This window comes from Oncorhynchus clarkii, unplaced genomic scaffold (assembly GCF_045791955.1).
Source record: "Oncorhynchus clarkii lewisi isolate Uvic-CL-2024 unplaced genomic scaffold, UVic_Ocla_1.0 unplaced_contig_8227_pilon_pilon, whole genome shotgun sequence".
Classification (NCBI taxonomy): domain Eukaryota; kingdom Metazoa; phylum Chordata; class Actinopteri; order Salmoniformes; family Salmonidae; genus Oncorhynchus; species Oncorhynchus clarkii.
In genome coordinates, this window is record NW_027258726.1 from 1 (window position 1) to 21001 (window position 21001).

The 21001-nt window shown below is 44.6% G+C and overlaps 1 protein-coding gene across 1 annotated transcript; it reads right to left on the minus strand.

Annotated features, from left to right (window-relative positions):
• Positions 1-821: 821 nt before the first annotated feature.
• LOC139398350 (aggrecan core protein-like) lies at positions 822-8252 on the minus strand (the record flags this gene model as incomplete). Its single annotated transcript, XM_071144400.1, has 6 exons — positions 8069-8252; positions 5165-5236; positions 3201-3590; positions 1458-1632; positions 1217-1344; positions 822-1115 (listed from the first exon to the last, which is right to left on the minus strand). Coding segments are annotated over exons 2-6 (1048 nt in total), but the record flags the coding sequence as incomplete, so codon positions are not given.
• Positions 8253-21001: the final 12749 nt, after the last annotated feature.

Consider the following 21001-nt stretch of genomic DNA (forward strand, 5'->3'; position numbering starts at 1 on the left):
AAACGCTCAGTTCGTAAACAGACATGTCCAACATGATAACACAATAAAAGCTTTGAACACTTAGTGGGCCAGATCCTAACGTAGAACACATGCCCGTAACTTTAACTATTACATAAATCATGCATTGATATCAACGGGAGATGTAGGAATAAATGTGGGTTACAAGCATATTTCTTAAGTCTTTTGCTATAAAAGGACTTTCACGTAACACTGCCATCCTCCTCTCCTCCCTTTTTGTCTCTCTCGCTCTTTCTCAATCTACTCCTCCCTCATTCCCTCCATACCTCACTTTCTCTCTCCCCATCCCCTCCTCGCTCTCTCTACTGAGATGTGATCTGTCCCCCCAGGCTTGGCCATTTAGACAACCCTCAGCAGGAAGTGAAAACAGGGTGAGAGTTCTTCCTCACACAGGTCGGGTCATAACTCATTGAGCCTGAGAGAAACTCAAGCTGCATAAATATCCCTGGTGATACTCCCCTGCCAAGTCTGCCTGTCTGTTACTACAATAGAGGATCAACTCTCTCACTTTTCCTCTGTCTTTTCTCGAGAGAGAGAGAGAGAGAGAGAGAGAGAGAGAGAGAGAGAGAGAGAGAGAGAGAGAGAGAGAGAGAGAGCGAGAGCATGTCTCCTCTCTCCCCCTTTTCTCCTTCTACTCCTCTCTTTCTCATTATCCTCCTCCTCTTCATTTTCTCCTCCTCGTCCTCCTCCTCTTCCTTCCTATCCTCATTAGCATAAATGTAATTGCCATTGTCATCATTTTCTTAGCAGCAGCAACAGCAACTTCAGTAACAGTGGTGGTAATAGTATTACAGTAGTCTTACCCTTGAAACAGAAAGCTCCATGTCTGTCAATAGGGTTGGGGAAGCCTGACTGGTCAGGGAACCGGTACAGGGTCCGGACCCCCAGCAGCCCTCCTCCACACTGGGGCCTGGGGACGGAGATGGGGTAGCGGGCGCTGCCATCTGACAGCCAGCCGTAATCACAGCGATCCAGTCCTCCACGCCACGCAGCGAACAGGTTACCAGGGGAGGCGAGCACCGCCCCCTGCCTCTCACACTCATGCTTGGCCTGGCGAAGGGTCAGCTTGTAGCTGACAGGAGTGTAGAACACCTCGCCTACAGTACAGGGGAGATATACACACACTTTACCCAAAGAGGCACAGGCTGACATAGATTTAGCTCACTATCATGAAACACCAACAATAACACTCCCTCACCGTGTAGTTTATCTACATAGCAGTAGACGTCATAGGTCTCTTTAGGGTCTCTGAGCCCATACGTCCTGATCCCAGGTCTGTGCTTCATATCGCCCATGCAACCAGGACGGGGCTTCGTGATTGGGTATCTACAGGGAAGCGAGAGGGAGCATAGGAAATGTAGTCTTCAATACAAACTCTGACAGGATGGAGGTATCCCTGAGATGGGTATATCAGTTGAGAGCTCAGGTAACATACACACCTGACAGTCTGGTCAGCTATCCAGCCGGCGTCACACTGGTCCAGTCCGTCCTCGAAGGCGGCGGTCAGCTGTTCGGCTGTAGCGATGGTGGCCCCGGCAGCGAGACACGCTTCAATGGCCCCAGGGAAGGACAAGGTGTAACGACTAGAGCTAGACCTGTAGTGAAACACCACACCTGGAGAGACAAAGACAGGAGGTCAGTGTGTGTGTGTGTGTGTGTGTGTGTGTGTGTGTGTGTGTGTGTGTGTGTGTGTGTGTGTGTGTGTGTGTGTGTGTGTGTGTGTGTGTAGTTTTGGATCCACTGTTATCCAGATCCACTTACTGTACAAAAGGTGCATTCAAATAAGGAAACTGCGACAACCAAGTAACACGACTATGGTTCTGTAGAGGTATCAGACCCCTATTTTCCAAGTTCATAAGAGTTGAATATTTTTCCCTCTAGGAAGCTGGCTCCAGTTATAGAGTTGACTGAGTAGATTGACATGCAGTAAAAGGACAGTTGTTAGTCTGATAGAACAGTCTCTGTCTGTTGCCTAGTGAACAGAGACTGAACAGAGGCTGTATCTACACACACACAAAGGCTGTACTATATCAACAGGCTGTTGTTCATCTCTAATGTGGAATCTATGATAATCTGGGCTATTTAGGGGGTCTCTCCTTTTAGATACCCAGCTTGAATGCCACACACAGTAGTACATTGTAACCCCCCCAAATGAGCTACATAACACAATGTATCGGACAAATCTATCAGAGCAGAATATTTGGAACACAGGTTTGTATGTTTAGTGAACAATACTACAGGTGTAGAGCCAGCTGACACCAGCATGCTACCCAGAAAGACTCCCAGAGAGACCTGCAGACAATCTGTGGTTTTGTTTACTCTGGCACAGCTAATGGACACTTGATGGACACTTGACTGCCGTGCTGTGAAACATGGTGATACTAGCTACTGTAACTACTGATGAATTTGTCAGAAGATGGATACATTTCTAGGTTAAGAGCAGACAGCCTCTACCTTATCCTCAGAAGACCTACACCAGCCCTGTAGGTCTGCACAGATCAGACCCAGCATGAGGTAATGTGTTACAACCAGAGTAACATAGCAGTACTCTCAGGGCAGAATACACAATAATGTTTCTCCATCTACGTATGCAGACCTGATAAATGTTTCAGCCAGCCATCTGCTCTGCCTCACACATCACAGTCCCAGTCTGAATCTCCTGCCATCTGAGCAGGTAATGATGAAGCTGAGTCACTAACACCAGTCTTCAGGTCTCATGATGTACAAGACCGTCCCCCTCCTGGAGTCCTACAACACCACTGTCTGCCAGTTACTTCCTCCGTCTAGCGATGATGACTTGGCCTGCTGCTCAGCTCTGCTGTCCAAGAAAGCTAACTGCACTATTCCACCATAATAAGGCTGATACATGACCACACCGTGGCACCTTTACAGACTAACTAAAGGCTCCCTATGGACCAGCATGTCTGAGTGGGAATAACAGGAAACAGTTAGTATTAGAGAGTTTCACATGATTTATATTACCCAACAACTAGTGGAACTAATGACAAAAGCGCATGGACCACCCATACGTAAAATGTATGCCGCATGACTGTAAGTCACTTTGGATAAAAGATTCTGCTAAATGGCGTATATTATGTTATTTACACATTCTAATGGGCAAAATGTGTGTGTGTGAGTGTGTGCTACTGTGTGTGTCTGCTACCGTGTGTGTGTCCACTCACCACTGACATTGAGATGAACAGTATCCTGGGTGTCCTCCATCCCATGCATGACTTCGCAGCGATAGAGCCCAGCGTCGCTAGCCCTCAGGTGGACAACGATCAGCGAGGCATCCCCTACTGCCTGGGGGTGGCTGGGCACAGACACCCTTCCCTTGTACTCCTGCCCCACCTTGATCACTCCTCCATGGGCCACCAGCACCACACGCTCCCCATCTCCCTCCACCTTGCTCCACTTAATCCTCAGCTGGTCCTCTGGGCCCTGGGTGCTAGGGGTGAGTGTGGGGGTGTGTGTGGTGGGGGTGATGGAGAAGTGGCATGGTAGCACCACCCTGCCAGCCAGAGAACCACTAACGGGGGCAGCCTTCTCTACCGTCATCCTCCATGATGGATCTAAAGACAGAGAAAGAGGGAGTTACTAACTAGGCATACAAGTAAGGACACAAGTGTCTATATTATCAAAACTGATGAGCAAGTATATGAGGTTTGGGATCATGGCTAGGGATCCGGGTTAAAGGTCATAAAGTGAGGGTCTAGGTCAGGGCTTAATAGTTAAAATGACTACAGAATGAGCATGTACAGTTATATCAGGTCAGATAGCACACAGGGTGGATGGGTGTAATTCAGGACAGATCGCCTGCAAGTCACTAAATGACAAAGAGCAGACAGATACACAGAGCATGGGTTTAGTTTGTGAATGGGTTTAGTTTGTGAATGGGTTTAGTTTGTGAATGGGTTTAGTTTGTGAATGGGTTTAGTTTGTGAATGGGTTTAGTTTGGGAATGGGTTTAGTTTGTGAATGGGTTTAGTTTGGGAATGGGTTTAGTTTGGGAATGGGTTTAGTTTGTGAATGGGTTTAGTTTGGGAATGGGTTTAGTTTGGGAATGGGTTTAGTTTGTGAATGGGTTTAGTTTGTGAATGGGTTTAGTTTGTGAATGGGTTTAGTTTGGGAATGGGTTTAGTTTGGGAATGGGTTTAGTTTGTGAATGGGTTTAGTTTGTGAATGGGTTTAGTTTGGGAATGGGTTTAGTTTGTGAATGGGTTTAGTTTGTGAATGGGTTTAGTTTGTGAATGGGTTTAGTTTGGGAATGGGTTTAGTTTGTGAATGGGTTTAGTTTGGGAATGGGTTTAGTTTGGGAATGGGTTTAGTTTGTGAATGGGTTTAGTTTGTGAATGGGTTTAGTTTGTGAATGGGTTTAGTTTGGGAATGGGTTTAGTTTGGGAATGGGTTTAGTTTGTGAATGGGTTTAGTTTGTGAATGGGTTTAGTTTGTGAATGGGTTTAGTTTGGGAATGGGTTTAGTTTGTGAATGGGTTTAGTTTGGGAATGGGTTTAGTTTGTGAATGGGTTTAGTTTGTGAATGGGTTTAGTTTGTGAATGGGTTTAGTTTGTGAATGGGTTTAGTTTGTGAATGGGTTTAGTTTGTGAATGGGTTTAGTTTGTGAATGGGTTTAGTTTGTGAATGGGTTTAGTTTGGGAATGGGTTTAGTTTGTGAATGGGTTTAGTTTGTGAATGGGTTTAGTTTGTGAATGGGTTTAGTTTGTGAATGGGTTTAGTTTGTGAATGGGCTTAGTTTGTGATGGATAATTTTTGTCTTCTTCTAATGCCTCTTAAGGGGAAAGTAATCAGAAAGTAATCAGATTACGTTACTGAGTTTGGGTAATGCAAACATTACGTTAATGATTACAATTTTGGACAGTTAACTAGTAACTAACAGATTACATTTAGAAAGTTACTTAACCAACCCTGTGTGCATGTGTGTGCGTGTCTTGAGGATTGAGAAGGATGAATGGAGCTGCGTGAATGTCTCTTTCTGCTTTTGTGTAAAACTAATGACCTGTTTCCAGTTTGTCAGTGAAAAAACACCCACACACATATACACACACACACACATACACACACACACATACACACACACACACACATACACACACACACATACACACACACACACAGCAAGACTCACCTTTTTCAGCTAAAGCAGAACAGAGAGACATCAGCCAGAGCAGGTGTCCGAGATGTAACATTTCTATAGAACCTGTGGAACCAATACACACTGAGTTCATTATATCAAAATGATCATGAATGACATACAGTATATACCTACTTTAACATAAACGGTAGCGATTGAGGGGGGAAATCCAGAGTGGGACCTAAACTAGTGACTCTACCTGTGCACACATGCACACACTCCAGGGCCCTCACCTTGCATGGCCCTATTGGAACAGCTATGCACAGTCAGTTTTTACTACAAGTATTGACCAAGTCTGAGCAAGTGACATACTGTCTGCTGATGTAAGTAATCAAATCAAAGTTTATTTGTCACGTGCGCCTAATTCAACAGGTATAGATAGACCTTACAGTGAAATGCTTACTTACAGGCTCTAACCAATAGTGCGAACAAAAGGTGTGTGTGTGTGTGTGTGTGTGTGTGTGTGTGTGTGTGTGTGTGTGTGTGTGTTTGTGTGTAGGTAAGTAAAGAAATAAAACAACAGTAAAAAGACATTTGAAAATAACAGTAGCAAGGCTATATAGAGTAGCGAGGCTATATACAGACACCTGTTAGTCAGGCTTATTGAGGTAGTATGTACATGTAGATATGGTTAAAGTGACTATGCATATATGATGAACAGAGAGTAGCAGCAGCGTAAAAGAGGGGTTGGCGGGTGGTGGGTGGTGGGACACAATGCAGATAGTCCGGTTTGCCAATGTGCGGGAGCACTGGTTGGTCGGCCCAATTGAGGTAGTATTTACATTAATGTATAGTTAAAGTGACTATGCATATATGATAAACAGAGAGTAGCAGCAGCGTAAAAGAGGGGTTGGGGGGTGGGAACACAATGCAAATAGTTTGGGTAACCATTTGGTTACCTGTTCAGGAGTCTTATGTCTTTTGGGTAAAAACTGTTGAGAAGCCTTTTTGTCCTAGACTTGGCACCCCGGTACCGCTTGCCATGCGGTAGTAGAGAGAACAGTCTATAACTGGGGTGGCTGGGGTCTTTAACAATTTTTAGGGCCTTCCTCTGACACCGCCTGGTGTATAGGTCCTGGATGGCAGGCAGCTTTGCCCCAGTGATGTACTGGGCCGTACGCACTACCCTCTGAAGTGCCTTGCGGTCGGAGGCCAAGCAATTGCTGTACCAGGCAGTGATGCAACCGGTCAGGATGCTCTCGATGTTGCAGCTGTAGAACTGTTTGAGGATCTCAGGACCCATGCCAAATAGTTTTAGTTTCCTGAGGGGGAATAGGCTTTGTCGTGCCCTCTTCTCGACTGTCTTGGTGTGTTTGGGCCATTCTAGTTTGTTGTTGATGTGGACACCAAGGAACTTGAAGCTCTCAACCTGCTCCAGTACAGCCCCATCGATGAGAATGGGGGTGTCCTCGGTCCTCCTTTTCCTGTAGTCCACAATCATCTCTTTAGTCTTGGTTACGTTGAGGGAGAGGTTGTTATTCTGGCACCACCCAGCCAGGTCTCTGACCTCCTCCCTATAGGCTGTCTCGTCGTTGTCGTTGATCAGGCCTACCACTGTTGTGTCATCTGCTAACTTGATGATGATGTTGGAGTCGTGCCTGGCCATGCAGTCGTGGGTGAACAGGGAGTACAGGAGGGGGCTGAGTGTTGAAGATCAGTGTGGCAGATGTGTTGCTACCTCACTTCACCACCTGGGGGCGGCCCGTCAGGAAGTCCAGGATCCAGTTGCAGAGGGAGGTGTTTAGTCCCAGGTTCCTTAGCGTAGTGATGAGCTTTGAGGGTACTATAGTGTTGAACGCTGAGCTGTAGTCAATGAATAGCATTCTCACATAGGTGTTCCTTTTGTTCAGGTGGGAAATGCAATAGACATTGCATCCTCTGTGGATCTGTTTGGGCGGTATGCAAATTGGAGTGGGTCTAGGGTTTCTGGGATAAAGGTGTTGATGTGAGCCATGACCAGCCTTTCAGTAGACTATGTACTTAACATGATTATTTTTGTTTAGCCTTTGTGTTGAAATGTCTACATGCTAAATGTACTACAACCTACTTCACTTCACTATGATGTTGAAAGGTAAAAACACAGAGCTAGGAGCCCTATTGTCTGACGATAGAGAGTGGTGCTGTTCTGGAACAGGGGAACCAATGGACAAGAGACTCGTGACTATAAAAGCTACAGCCACTAAGCAGGATAATGGAACTAATAAAAACCTTGTTGGGACACTGCATTGAGTCGTATTGGAACAATCAGTGAAATTACACACTGAAAACAGCTTTGACAAGCAGGGACATCTCTCCAGCAGCTCCGTGGAAAATGGCTAAACATACACACACACCTGGCTGAAGCTGAGGGCAATGGAGACGACTTCACTCCAGATGTTCCTTCGCGCAATTGGACAACTGTGACGTGAGCCACTCAGAGGCGTCCCGAAACAGAAATGATAAATTCGCTTGCCTCTCGATCGTCTACAGCAGCAGCTGTGCTGAAAAGGTTATACGTTGTCGATCACTGTAAATGGCCTGGCCATTAAAGCGCTAACCCCTGGTGTGAGGTCTGTTAGTGGAGCTGTTGTAGGCTATAGGTCCTCGATCATTGAGAACATTCCTCAACCTGACCACCCAAACACCACTCTCTTTGAATGCCCGTGGATATACAGTATAGACGGTGATAAATCACAGCAAGCAAAGCGTGAAAAATGTCAATGAGCAGACATCAATGTGAACCATAATCTACAACTGAGGCCTTGTTACAAAGACGTCCACTGCAAATCTACTCATTTGCGACGGAGAAAACGGCAGTCTATTAAAAAGTAATAATAAGATTACCCTTACTTAGCCTATGACAAATGACAACAGGCATACATAAAAAAGCAATTCAATCAAGCAACGATAATATCCTACCTTGGGTCCAGATATCCACCAACTAAGTTTTCGATCAAGTTTCCAAAGATCCCGGATTCTAGTTCCAGAACCAGACTAATATACGTTCTAGTTCCCGCTGTATAGAGCTCTCTTTCTCTCCTCAGAGCGCAGTCTACTCGGACATCAGTTAGGAGTCTCCTCCAATCTGCCCCGGCTTCAAGTTCAAATCCACCTCACACCCACTACTATTATCCGTCACCAGCTAGAGGAGGGGCGCACATGCCCTACACACAAATGTCTATACCGCCCCGTATCATAAAACACAAAGAGAGAGAGAGAGAGAGAGAGAGAGAGAGAGAGAGAGAGAGAGAGAGAGAGAGAGAGAGAGAGAGAGAGAGAGAGAGAGAGAGAGAGAGAGAGAGAGAAAGAGAGATGGGGTTGCCTAAAACAATTTATGCTCCATAAGTTAAAATGACTCAGTAGCGCACCCAGGCAGAATCCCAACAAAATAAGTTACCGGTAATCATTTCACAATGTTTTCAATGTCCTCCGGGATGCGATATAAAGGATGCCATATAAGATAACTGTCTTTCCATCATTGTCTGTGTGTAGCCCCCCCAAAACAGATCATTATCAAACCACAGTTAACATACTAGAGAACACAACAGCCCTTGTTATATTTTATCTTAGCCTTCACTTTATTTTATTACACTGTATTAGAGTTTCATACACATATAGCATTACATAAGGAACTGACACTTGTGTTCATCATCTTAAAATAAGCACCCTGAGCTTTAGTTCATGTTCCTCCATCTTGAGGATACAAATATCCCTTACATTATTATAAATGATCCTATTGGTAAACAATGGTACAGTATAAAAATGCTTCTTCACTTCTGTCTATTTAACAGTCTATTTGGCATCCTCTGTAATTCTGTTCAGTAGTTTCAGTGATAGAGGATGGCACAGGATTGAGTGGTCGGGGAGTTCTATACAGCTGGAACTAGAATGTCTTGATAGGCGGAGAGATGGAGGATAGAGCAAGGGTGGCCAACCCTCTTCTCTAGAGCTAGTGGGCTTTAGTTCCAGCCCTGCCATTACACCTGATTCAGCTTGCCAAGGTCCTTATGATGAGCAGCTGATTAGTACCAGGTGATGGCCACACCTGTGTAGAGGGATAGAGAGACAGAGAAAGCAAGGGATGGAGGATAGAGAGGGAAAATAGTGAGTGATAGAATATCCCAATGTGCTCCCTACCCCTTCCCCTTGGCCCTAACCCTTTGATGTTTTCAGATGTGGAAGGAATGTGGTGGAAGCTCCATCACTACACTGCTTATACCTATCCAGATCTTGTAGATTTACAAACATAGAAGGGTTAATTAGGGCTAAGGGGTAGGGGTAGGGAGCGAGCTGGGACCAGCTGATAGAGTGATTGAGAAGTAAGTGATGGAGGATAGAGAGATAAAAGGAGTGAGGGATAGGCAGAATTTGATGGAGGAGTGAAAGGTCAGTACTCAGAAGTCCTTAAACAGGTCTTCAGAGTCAGGACTGACATCAGTAGAACCCTGGAGAGCCTGATCCTCATTGGTTGCAGCCTTGGACTATGACGGGGGTCCCTCCATTCCAACACACACACTAAAACGTCAGTATAATCCAAACAGTAAAACAATGTACTGGTATTTATTGCATGTACTGCATCAGAGCAATGAGAGTGTGCTGGGTTCCATGGCTGAACCTTGGCTGTATACCTGTATGAAAACCACATTGGAATGTATGCTACTGAGATTCAAACCAATGGCTGTATACCTGTATGAAAACCACATTGGAATGTATGCTACTGAGATTCAAACCAATGGCTGTATACCTGTATGAAAACCACATTGGAATGTATGCTACTGAGATTCAAGTGCAAGGAAGGAGGGGGAACAGGTCATTGGGCTAATGAAGCAGGTTTACAGCCTGGTCTCCATGTGGAAACAGGAAGTGTGTATCAGGTGGCCTGTTAGGCAGGACTGGAAACACATGGGCATGTTGAATACCTGTGTGTGTGTGTGTGTGTGTGTGTGTCTGTCAGGGAAAGCGGGGGAAAATCAAACATCAGCTTCACTCACCCGCTGAACAACCTACATCAAACAGAAGACAGTAGTGTGATTGACTACAGTCGGTCTGACACCACAGGTTGGCTTGTTAAAGGGTTCAACTTTTATACATTTTTACCAATTTATATCAGGTTTTCACTACGTTTAGTATAGTATAGCATAGTGTTACTCATCCTGAAACACTCAAAGACTCATATCAACCCTGGAGGCAACACTCACAGGGAGAGATGGACTTCAATATAGAGTTTATGACACACACACACACACACACACACACACACACACACACACACACACACACACACACACACACACACACACACACACACACACACACACACACACACACACACACACACACACACACACACACTGCACAGAGGCACACATACACACACACTCAAACCATTAACACTCCCCCCAAAAGTTCAAACAAAACATGTGAACCATTTTCACACACTTTGAGCTCTCTCCTGTGTGGAAACAGTGTGTCAGTAGTTGGGAGCAGTTTAAACTGTGTGTGTGTGTACTCATCTGAAAGCTGAGTCACTCCACTGTGACATACTACAGTGACTGCTAATGAGTAAACAGGTTTGATACACACCACTTTAACAGAGATATTAGTTATAATGCTGAACTAACAGCAGAACCTAACATCACTATCACAACAAACTCCTCACTTCCTTCACCATCTAACAGTCCCCTTGTTAAACACACCAATGTCAATGTTGTGTGTGTGTGTGTGTGTGTGTGTGTGTGTGTGTGTGTGTGTGTGTGTGTGTGTGTGTGTGTGTGTGTGTAGTGTATGAAGAGAGCAAAGCCATTCAACTTGTTATAAATCATTATCACCAATATGAACACATTTAAACTCCTGAAAGTAGTTAGGCAAGGTGAGATCACACATGCATAGGGGAGTGCATGGAGAGATGAGAACAGTAGACTACGGATGGACACACATACATACGGGTGGTCCTGTGACACATCAGTAACCCCCTTCATGGTAATGTTTCTGTATGAAACAGAAGGTAGGACTGACTGATGTAAACACAGGTCCGTCTCTGAGCCTCAGATGGAGGAGATTAGTGTGTGTGTGTGTGTGTGCCAGGTATTGTTTACAAATCCAGTCACATGCAACCACACACATGGAGTACACACACAGAGCTGTATCAATACCAGGTCTTGTAGCGATTATAAGCGATTATCGTTTGCAGAGCTTGTGTGTGTGTGTGTGTGTGTATATGTGTGTGTGTGTGTGTGTGTGTGTTTGTGTGCATGTGTGTGTGTGTATCTGTGTGTGTGTGTGTGTGTGTGTGTACTGCAGTCTATCTTAAAACAGAGAGGGCCAGTTTGTCATGGGAAAATCAGCCAATGCACAGCAGAACTGTAAACTGACAAATTAATTCTCTTGAACTAGTATAAAGCCTTTAACACAAGGACATGACAATAATACCATGTTTTACATAATCATTATTATGAGAGCTACCAGTGGACTGTCAGTCTGCTCAACCTCCTTTGCTTTACCCAGAATCGACCAGGTGAATCCAGGTGAAAGTTATGATCCCTTATTGATGTCACTTATTAAATCCACTTCAGTGTAGATGAAGGGGAGGAGACAGGTTAAAGATGGATGTTTAAGCCTTGAGACAAATGAGATATGGATTGTGTAGGAGTGCCATTCAGAGGGTGAATGGGAAAGACAACACATTTAAGTGCCTTTGAACGCGGTATGGTAGTAGTTGGCAGGCTCAGCCACACCGGTTTGAGTCAAGAACTTCAACGCTGCTGGTTTTTCACGCTCAACAGTTTCCCATGTGCATCAGTAATGGTCCACCACCAAAAGGACATCCAGCCAACTTGACACAACTGTGGGAAGCATTGGAGCCAACATGGGCAAGCATCCTTGTGGAACGCTTTCGACACCTTGTAGAGTCCATGCCATGACGAACTGATTCTGTTCTGAGAGCAAAAGGGGGGTGTTCCTAATGTTTGGTATGCTCAGCGTACACTACCATTCCAGCTACGATAGTCATTTACAACATTAACAATGTCTACACTGTATTTCTGATCAATTTTATGTTTTTTAATGGACACAAAAATGTGATTTTCTTTCAAAAACAAGGAAATGTTTAAGTGACCCCAAATCTTTGAACAGTAGTATATGTGTAAACCTCTAAATAATGCACGTGTCACACCCTGACCATAGAGAGCCCTTGTTTCTGTATGGTGTAGTAGGTCAGGGCGTGACTAGGAGGTATTCTAGTTTATAATTTCTATGTTGTGTTCTAGTTTATATTTTCTATGTTGGTGTTTTGTATGATTCCCAATTAGAGGCAGCTGGTAATCGTTGTCTCTAATTGGGGATCATATTTAAGTAGATATTTCTCCCACCTGTGTTTGTGGGATATTGTTTTGTGTTTGTGCCTGTGCACCACGTACACACGTTTAGATGTTCGTTTATTGATTTATTGTTTATTCTTTAAGTTTCACTTTACAATAAATATGTGGAACTCAATATCCGTTGCGCCTTGGTCCTGTTCTTACGACAACTGTGACAGCATGGGACTAGACCCGTAAAACAAGTGCACAATAACACGCAGCATGGAAGCCGATACAACAGCACAGGTACTCACACAACCGACGGACATTATAACAATAACCAACAAGGACAATGGGGAACAGAGGGCACATATATGTTCCCCATTGTCCTTGTCGGTTGTTGTTATAATGTCCGTTGGTTGTGTGAGTACCTGTGCTGTTGTATCGGCTTCCATGCTGCGTGTTATTGTGCACTAGTTCTATGGGTCTCGTCCCGAGTATTATTTAGAGGTTTACACCTCGCTATTTTGTTTGGGTGGGCGCCTGTCTCCAATCATTATACAATGTGACATATAGATTGTATTTGATTACTGCTACTGTGCTATTTGGTTTGCTAAATAAATTTGTCCCACCGTTCTTGATTTCTTGCCTTTTTCCCCCTATACATTTTAATTGTTTGACATTTTGCTGCATTGTTAGGAGCTAGTAACACAAGCATTTTGCTGCACCCGCTATAACACCTGCTAAACTGTGTATAAGACCAATAAACTCTCATGTGATTTTCTAACCAACAGACATACAGGATGACTAGACCAGCTGTTATATCAACACCAGACTGCCAGGCTGAGAAATCAATCAGAGCAGAGAGCAGCAGTTAAAACATGGCTGCTTCAGGTCTTATTGTGTTAACAGTTATTTCTCCTGGGATACCAGCCTCCTCATGACCAGCTGGACCACCTGAAGCTACGTGTGTGTGTGTGTGTGTGTGTGTGTGTGTGTGTGTGTGTGTGTGTGTGTGTGTGTGTGTGTGTGTGTGTGTGTGTGTGTGTGTGTGTGTGTGTGTGTGTGTGTGTGTGTGTGTGTGTGTGTGTGTTCCAGTCTAAAACACAATCAGCATTACCATAAAGCTAGAGAGCCTGCAGGAGAGCAGGTGTTTTCTACAGGTTGTCCTCATACTTCAGGAGACCCACCATGCAGGAGACCTTACAGGTTGTCCTCCCCCATGCTGCAGGAGAGCACCAGGTTGTCCTCCACCATACTTCAGGAGACCAGGTGTTTTCTACAGGTTGTCCCCCACCATACTGCAGGAGACCAGGTGTTTTCTACAGGTTGTCCTCCACCATACTGCAGGAGACCAGGTGTTTTCTACAGGTTGTCCTCCCCCATGCTGCAGGAGAGCAGGTGTTTTCTACAGGTTGTCCTCCACCATACTGCAGGAGACCAGGTGTTTTCTACAGGTTGTCCTCCCCCATGCTGCAGGAGAGCAGGTGTTTTCTACAGGTTGTCCTCCACCATACTGCAGGAGACCAGGTGTTTTCTACAGGTTGTCCTCCCCCATGCTGCAGGAGAGCAGGTGTTTTCTACAGGTTGTCCTCCACCATACTGCAGGAGACCAGGTGTTTTCTACAGGTTGTCCCCCCCCATACTGCAGGAGACCAGGTGTTTTCTACAGGTTGTCCTCCCCCATACCGCAGGAGACCAGGTGTTTTCTACAGGTTGTCCTCCACCATGCTGCAGGAGAGCAGGTGTTTTCTACAAGTTGTCCTCCACCATACTGCAGGAGACCAGGTGTTTTCTACAGGTTGTCCTCCACCATACTGCAGGAGACCAGGTGTTTTCTACAGGTTGTCCTCCACCATACCGCAGGAGACCAGGTGTACAGGTTGTCCTCCCCCATACCGCAGGAGACCACAGGTTGTCCTCCCCCATACTGCAGGAGACCAGGTGTTTTCTACTGGTTGTCCTCCCCCATACTACAGGAGAGCAGGTGTTTTCTACAGGTTGCCCTCCACCATACTGCAGGAGACACAGTGTTTTCTACAGGTTGTCCTCCACCATACTGCAGGAGACCAGGTGTTTTCTACTGGTTGTCCTCCCCCATACTGCAGGAGACCAGGTGTTTTCTACAGGTTGTCCTCCACCATACTGCAGGAGACCAGGTGTTTTCTACAGGTTGTTCTCCCCCATACTGCAGGAGACCAGGTGTTTTCTACAGGTTGTTCTCCACCATACTGCAGGAGACCAGGTGTTTTCTACAGGTTGTCCTCCACCATACTGCAGGAGACCAGGTGTTTTCTACAGGTTGTCCTCCACCATACTGCAGGAGACCAGGTGTTTTCTACTGGTTGTCCTCCCCCATACTGCAGGAGACCAGGTGTTTTCTGCAGGTTGTCCTCCACCATACTGCAGGAGACCAGGTGTTTTCTACAGGTTGTCCTCCACCATAGTTCAGGAGACCAGGTGTTTTCTACAAGTTGTCCTCCCCCATACTGCAGGAGGCCAGGTGTTTTCTACAGGTTGTTCTCCACCATACTGCAGGAGACCAGGTGTTTTCTACAGGTTGTCCTCCACCACAGTTCAGGAACAGCCGAGCGAGCAGCTACAACATGGAGAGACTATGGACCAATAAAAACACTGTTCTGTTCTGTTGAATCTCCTCGCCTTCTCCCCTCCTCAGAACTAGGAGGCAGTGTCATTATGTCTTCTTCATCTGTCACTGCATGACAGCCACAAGCAGATCCATGACACCAGGAACGATGTCACACAGTTAAGTGCGTGGTGACAGAATGACGAATAAGAGATCCTTAAGAGCTAGCCTCTTTAATGACACTTGGAATGTATTAGGATCCCCATTAGCCACCGCAAAAGCATCAGCTACTCTTCCTGGGTCCACATGAACATGAACAAATAGATAGTACAGAACATAATTAGCCAAGGACTGAAATATATACATTTTTTAAAATCACACAATGTACATATCAGTACATACACACAATACTGTATATAGGTCTAATACTGTATATAGGTCTAATACAGTAAAGTACAAATTACAATACAATATATATAAAATGGCTATGTCTCTTCCCAGTCCCTTTTGTGCATTAAGGTGTTTTTAATGTGTTTTGTAAACTGGTTTAATGCTAGCTTGAGTTACCTGGGGTGGCAGAGAGGTCCATGAAGTCATGGCTCTATTTAATACTGTGCGTTTCCTAGCCTCCGTTCTGGACCTGGGGACTGTGTCTTGTGTTGTACCGATGAGTGTCCGAACTGTGTGCCAACTGCTTGAACAGACAGTTCGGTACCTTCAACACATCAATACCTCACACAAAGACCAATAGTGATGAAGCCAATCTCTCTTCAACTTGGAGCCAGGAGAGACTGACATGCATGCTACTGACACTTTCTCTCTGTGTACATCTACAGCTGAAGTCGGAAGTTTATATACACTTAGGTTGGAGTCATTAAAACTCGTTTTTCAACCTCTCCACACATTTCTTGTTAACAAACTATAGTTTTGGCAAATACTTTGTGCATGACACAAGTAATTTTTCCAACAATTGTTTACACAATTGTTTAACTTATAATTCACTGTATCACAATTCCAGTGGGCCAGAAGTTTACATACACTAAGTTGACTGTGCCTTTAAACAGCTTGGAAAATTCCAGGAAATTATGTTATGGCTTTAGAAGCTTCTGATAGGCTAATTGACATCATTTGAGTCATTGGAGGTGTACCTGTGGATGTATTTCAAGGCCTACCTTCAAACTCAGTGCCTCTTTGCTTGACATCATGGGAAAATCAAAAGAAATCAGCCAAGACCTCAGGGGGGAAACAATTGTGGACCTCCACAAGTCTGGTTCATCCTTGGAAGAAAATTCCAAATGCCTGAAGGTACCACGTACATCTGTACAAACAATAGTACACAAGTGTAAACACCATGGGACCACGCAATCGTCATACCGTTCAGGAAGGAGATGCGTACTGTCTCCTAGAGATGAACATACTTTGGTGTGAAAAGGGCAAATCAATCCCAGAACAACAGCAAAGGACCTTGTGAAGATGCTGGAGGAAACAGGTACAAAAGTATTTATATCCACAGTAAAACGAGTCCTATATCGATATAACCTGAAAGGCTGCTCAGCAAGGAAGAAGCCACTGCTCCAAAACCACCATAATAAAAGCCAGACTACGGTTTGCAACTGCACATGGGGACAAAGATCAGACTTTTTGGAGAAATGTCCTCTGGTCTGATGAAACAAAAATAGAACTGTTTGGCCATAATGACCATCGATATGTTTGGAGGAAAAAGGGGGAGGCTTGCAAGCCGAAGAACACCATCCCAACCGTGAAGCACGGGGGTGGCAGCATCATATTGTGGGGGGTGCTTTGCTGCAGGAGGGACTGGTGTACTTCACAAAATAGATGGCATCTTGAGGAAGGAAAATTATGTGGATATATTGAAGCAACATCTCAATACATCAGTCAGGAAGTTAAAGCTGGGTTGCAAATGGGTCTTCCAAATGGACAATGACCACAAGCATACTTCCAAAGTTGTGGCAAAATGGCTTAAGGACAACAAAGTCAAGGTATTGGAGTGGCCATCAAAAAGCCCAGACCTCAATCCCATAGAAAATGTATTGGTAGAACTGAAAAAGTGTGTGTGAGCAAGGAGGCCTACAAACCTGACTCAGTTACACCAGCTCTGTCAGGAGGAATGGGCCAAAATTCACCCAACTTATTGTGGGAAGCTTGTGGAAGGCTACCCAAAACGTTTGACCCAGGTTAAACAATTAAAGGCAATGCTACCAAATACTAATTGAGTGTATGTAATCTTCTGACTCACCGGGAATGTGATGAAATAAATAAAAGCTGAAATAAATAATTCTCTCTACTATTATTCTGACATTTCACATTATTGAAATAAAGTGGTGATCCTAAATGACCTAAAACAGGGAATTTTTACTATGATTAAATGTCAGAAATTGTGAAAACTGAGTTTAAATGTATTTGGCTAAGGTAAATGTAAACTTCCGACTTCAACTGTAAGTGCGATATGTGCTGCTTTGTTCTGGACCAACTGCAATTTACCTGTGACCTGTCTGGTAGACTGAGATGTCAAGAAGGCAGAGCTTCCTGGCCTATCATGGACAGACCTCTTCCCCTTTTAGCAACCATTGAGTCTATATGTTTTGACCATGACAGCTTTCTATGTATGGTTACACCCAGCCGTTTCGTCTCCTCAACTTGCTTAATAGCCACGTTATTCAATATTAGATCTAAACGAGGTTTAGTGTTGAGAGAGTGATTTTCCCCGAAAATGTTGCTTTTAGTTTTTGAGATATTTATCACCAGTCTATTGATAGTTAACCATTCTTAAACTGACTGGAGATCTATGTTGTGTCTCAGTTATTTATTTTTTGTCACAATGTATTCCGCTACCAACCTCAGCAATTTACCATCCAGGTTGTCGGTACCAGGTGGTTTGTCCTTATTTATAGATAGCAAAAAGAAATTAACCTCTTCCACACACACTTTGTGAAACTCAAAACTACAGTCGTGGCCAAAAGTTTTGAGAATGACACAAATGTTAATTTCCACAAAGTTTGCTGCTTCAGTGTCTTTAGGTATTTTTGTCAGATGTTACTATGGAATACTGAAGTATAATTACAAGCATTTCATAAGTGTCAAAGGCTTTTATTGACAATTACATGAAGTTGATGCTAAGAGTCAATATTTGCAGTGTTGAGCCTTCTCAAGACCTCTGCAATCCGCCCTGGCATGCAGTCAATTAACTTCTGGGCCACATCCTGACTGATGGCAGCCCATTCTTGCATAATCAATGCTTGGAGTTTGTCAGAATTTGTGGGTTTTAGTTTGTCCACCCGCCTCTTGTGGATTGACCACAAGTTCTCAATGGGATTAAGGTCTGGGGAGTTTCCTGGCCATGGACCCAAAATATTGATGTTTTGTTCCCCGAGCCACTTAGTTATCACAAGGTGCTCCATTATGCTGGAAAAGGCATTGTTTGTCACCAAACTGTTCCTGGATGTTTGGGAGAAGTTGCTCTCGGAGGATGTGTTGGTACCATTCTTTATTCATGGCTGTGTTCTTAGGCAAAATTGTGAGTGAGCCCACTCCCTTGGCTGAGAAGCAACCCCACACATGAATAGTCTCAGGATGCTTTACTGTTGGCATGACACAGGACTGATGGTAGCGCTCACCTTGTCTTCTCCGAACAAGCTTTTTTCCGGATGCCCCAAACAATCGGAAAGGGGATTCATCAGAGGAAAGGACTTTACCCCAGTCCTCAGCAGTCCAATCCCTGTACCTTTTGCAGAATATCAGTCGTAATGTTTTTCCTGGAGAGAAGTGGCTTCTTTGCTGCCCTTCTTGACACCAGGCCATCCTCCAAAAGTCTTCGCCTCACTGTGCATGCAGATGCACTCACACCTGCCTGCTGCCATTCCTGAGCAAGCTCTGTACTGGTGTTGCCCCGATCCCGCAGCTGAATCAACTTCAGGAGATGGTCCTGGCGCTTGCTGGACTTTCTTGGGCGCCCTGAAGCCTTCTTCACAACAATTGAACCGCTCTCCTTGAAGTTCTTGATGATCCAATAAATGGTTGATTTAGGTGCAATCTTACTGGCAGCAATATCCTTGCCTGTGAAGCCCTTTTTGTGCAAAGCAATGATGACGGCACATGTTTCCTTGCAGGTAACCATGTTTGACAGAGGAAGAACAATGATTCCAAGCACCACCCTCCTTTTGAAGCTTCCAGTCTGTTATTCGAACTCAATCAGCATGACAGAGTGATCTCCAGCCTTGTCCTCGTCAACCCTCACACCTGTCAGCTGGTCCTTTTGTGGCAGGGCTGAAATGCAGGGGAAATGTTTTTGGGGGGATTCAGTTCATTTGCATGGCAAAGAGGGACTTTGCAATTAATTGCAATTCATCTGATCACTCTTCCATAACATTCTGGAGTATATGCCAATTGCCATCATACAAACTGAGGCAGCAGACTTTGTGAAAATTAATATTTGTGTCAATCTCAAAACTTTTAGCCACGACAGCTTGACTTTCATTATTTGGTCAATTATGCATGAATATGAAGGATCAGCATTTGTTGTTTGCATGTCATACCTATGTTTGCTAATCTTGTCAACAAAAAGTTATTAAAGTGGTTGGAAATATCAAAGGGTTTCGTTATGAACATGATCCTCTTTTTGTCACCTCTCCTCTCGTCTTGTCTCCTCCTCTCCTCTTCTGTCCTGTCTTCTCCTCTCCTCTCCTCCCATCTCCTGTCTCCTCCTCTATAAACCAACAGTGATGAGTTAATCGCGACAGACCAGTAGCATTGTTGGATTCATCTAATGTTGCATCATACACCATGTTTGTTTGCTATGCCAAGCTACTGTCTGTAGGTTATAGGGTGTTTTTATTTATAGGGATTATTTAAGGTACTTTTAAAAGTCAGGCTCTTCCAAGACCCTCTGAGTCGGTCCAAGAGTGACTTAACTTCAGTCAGACAGCCAAAAGTTTGAGCTCTTTAGCTCTCACAGTAAACATAGACTGCTGGCCTGGTGATGAAATGTTTTCACTGCCTGTCATGTGTGACTCCTGGACAAGAGCAGGGAGAGAGGCTCTGTCACATGTTTATACACACACTCGCACTGACTCACACACACATTCCAGTGTGCACGTATGCACAAGCGCACACACACACTCTGTCTGAGAGATGTTGTCACCAATGACAGCTACCATGTAAATCCTAAACGCCATTAGGCTCAAATATTTTGGTTTTCAAAGGTACAGTATGTCCCTATGTTGTGGCTATTAAAGAGGCAGTCTAGTTTGAGAGCTCATCTGAAGCTAGGAGTGTAAAGCTGAACCATCCATAAACACAGACAGAAACAGACTTCCAGTGGAAAAGCCTTTTACATGTCTCTGGCAAAGTTTCAGACAGTGAGAGAGGAGGGGTGGGAGGGAGAGAGAGAGGCAGAGAAGTGTGTGTGTGGGGGGTGGGCGGGGGCAACGAAGTAACATGTCTATTTCAGAGAAGAGGAATACAGGGAAAGACCAAATCCCAGTGGATGTGTGTTTGGCAGACTGGAAACAAGCTTTCAGGAGACCATGTTGGGAAACTCATCATCACGTCACCCCTCTGTTTCTCAGCCACCTTTTCCTATATTTGTGTCTGTGAGTGCGTGTGTGTGTGTGTGTGTGGGGGGGGGGGCACCCTCACTAGGTAGACCCATTTGAGGATTACCTAATTATTTACAGTTTGGCAGTACACATATCTGAGAAGGAAACATGGAGAGACTTTACCGCAGAGAGAGAGAGAGAGAGAGAGAGAGAGAGAGAGAGAGAGAGAGAGAGAGAGAGAGAGAGAGAGAGAGAGGTGTTTACTGTTATTTTTTACTGTTTATTTAACTTTTGTTTATTATCTATTTCACTTGCTTTGGCATGCCAATAAAGCCCTTTGAATTGAATTGAGAGAGAGAGTGTGCGAGAGGGAGAGTGTGAGTGAGTGAGGCTGTGTGTGTGTGTGTGCGTTGTA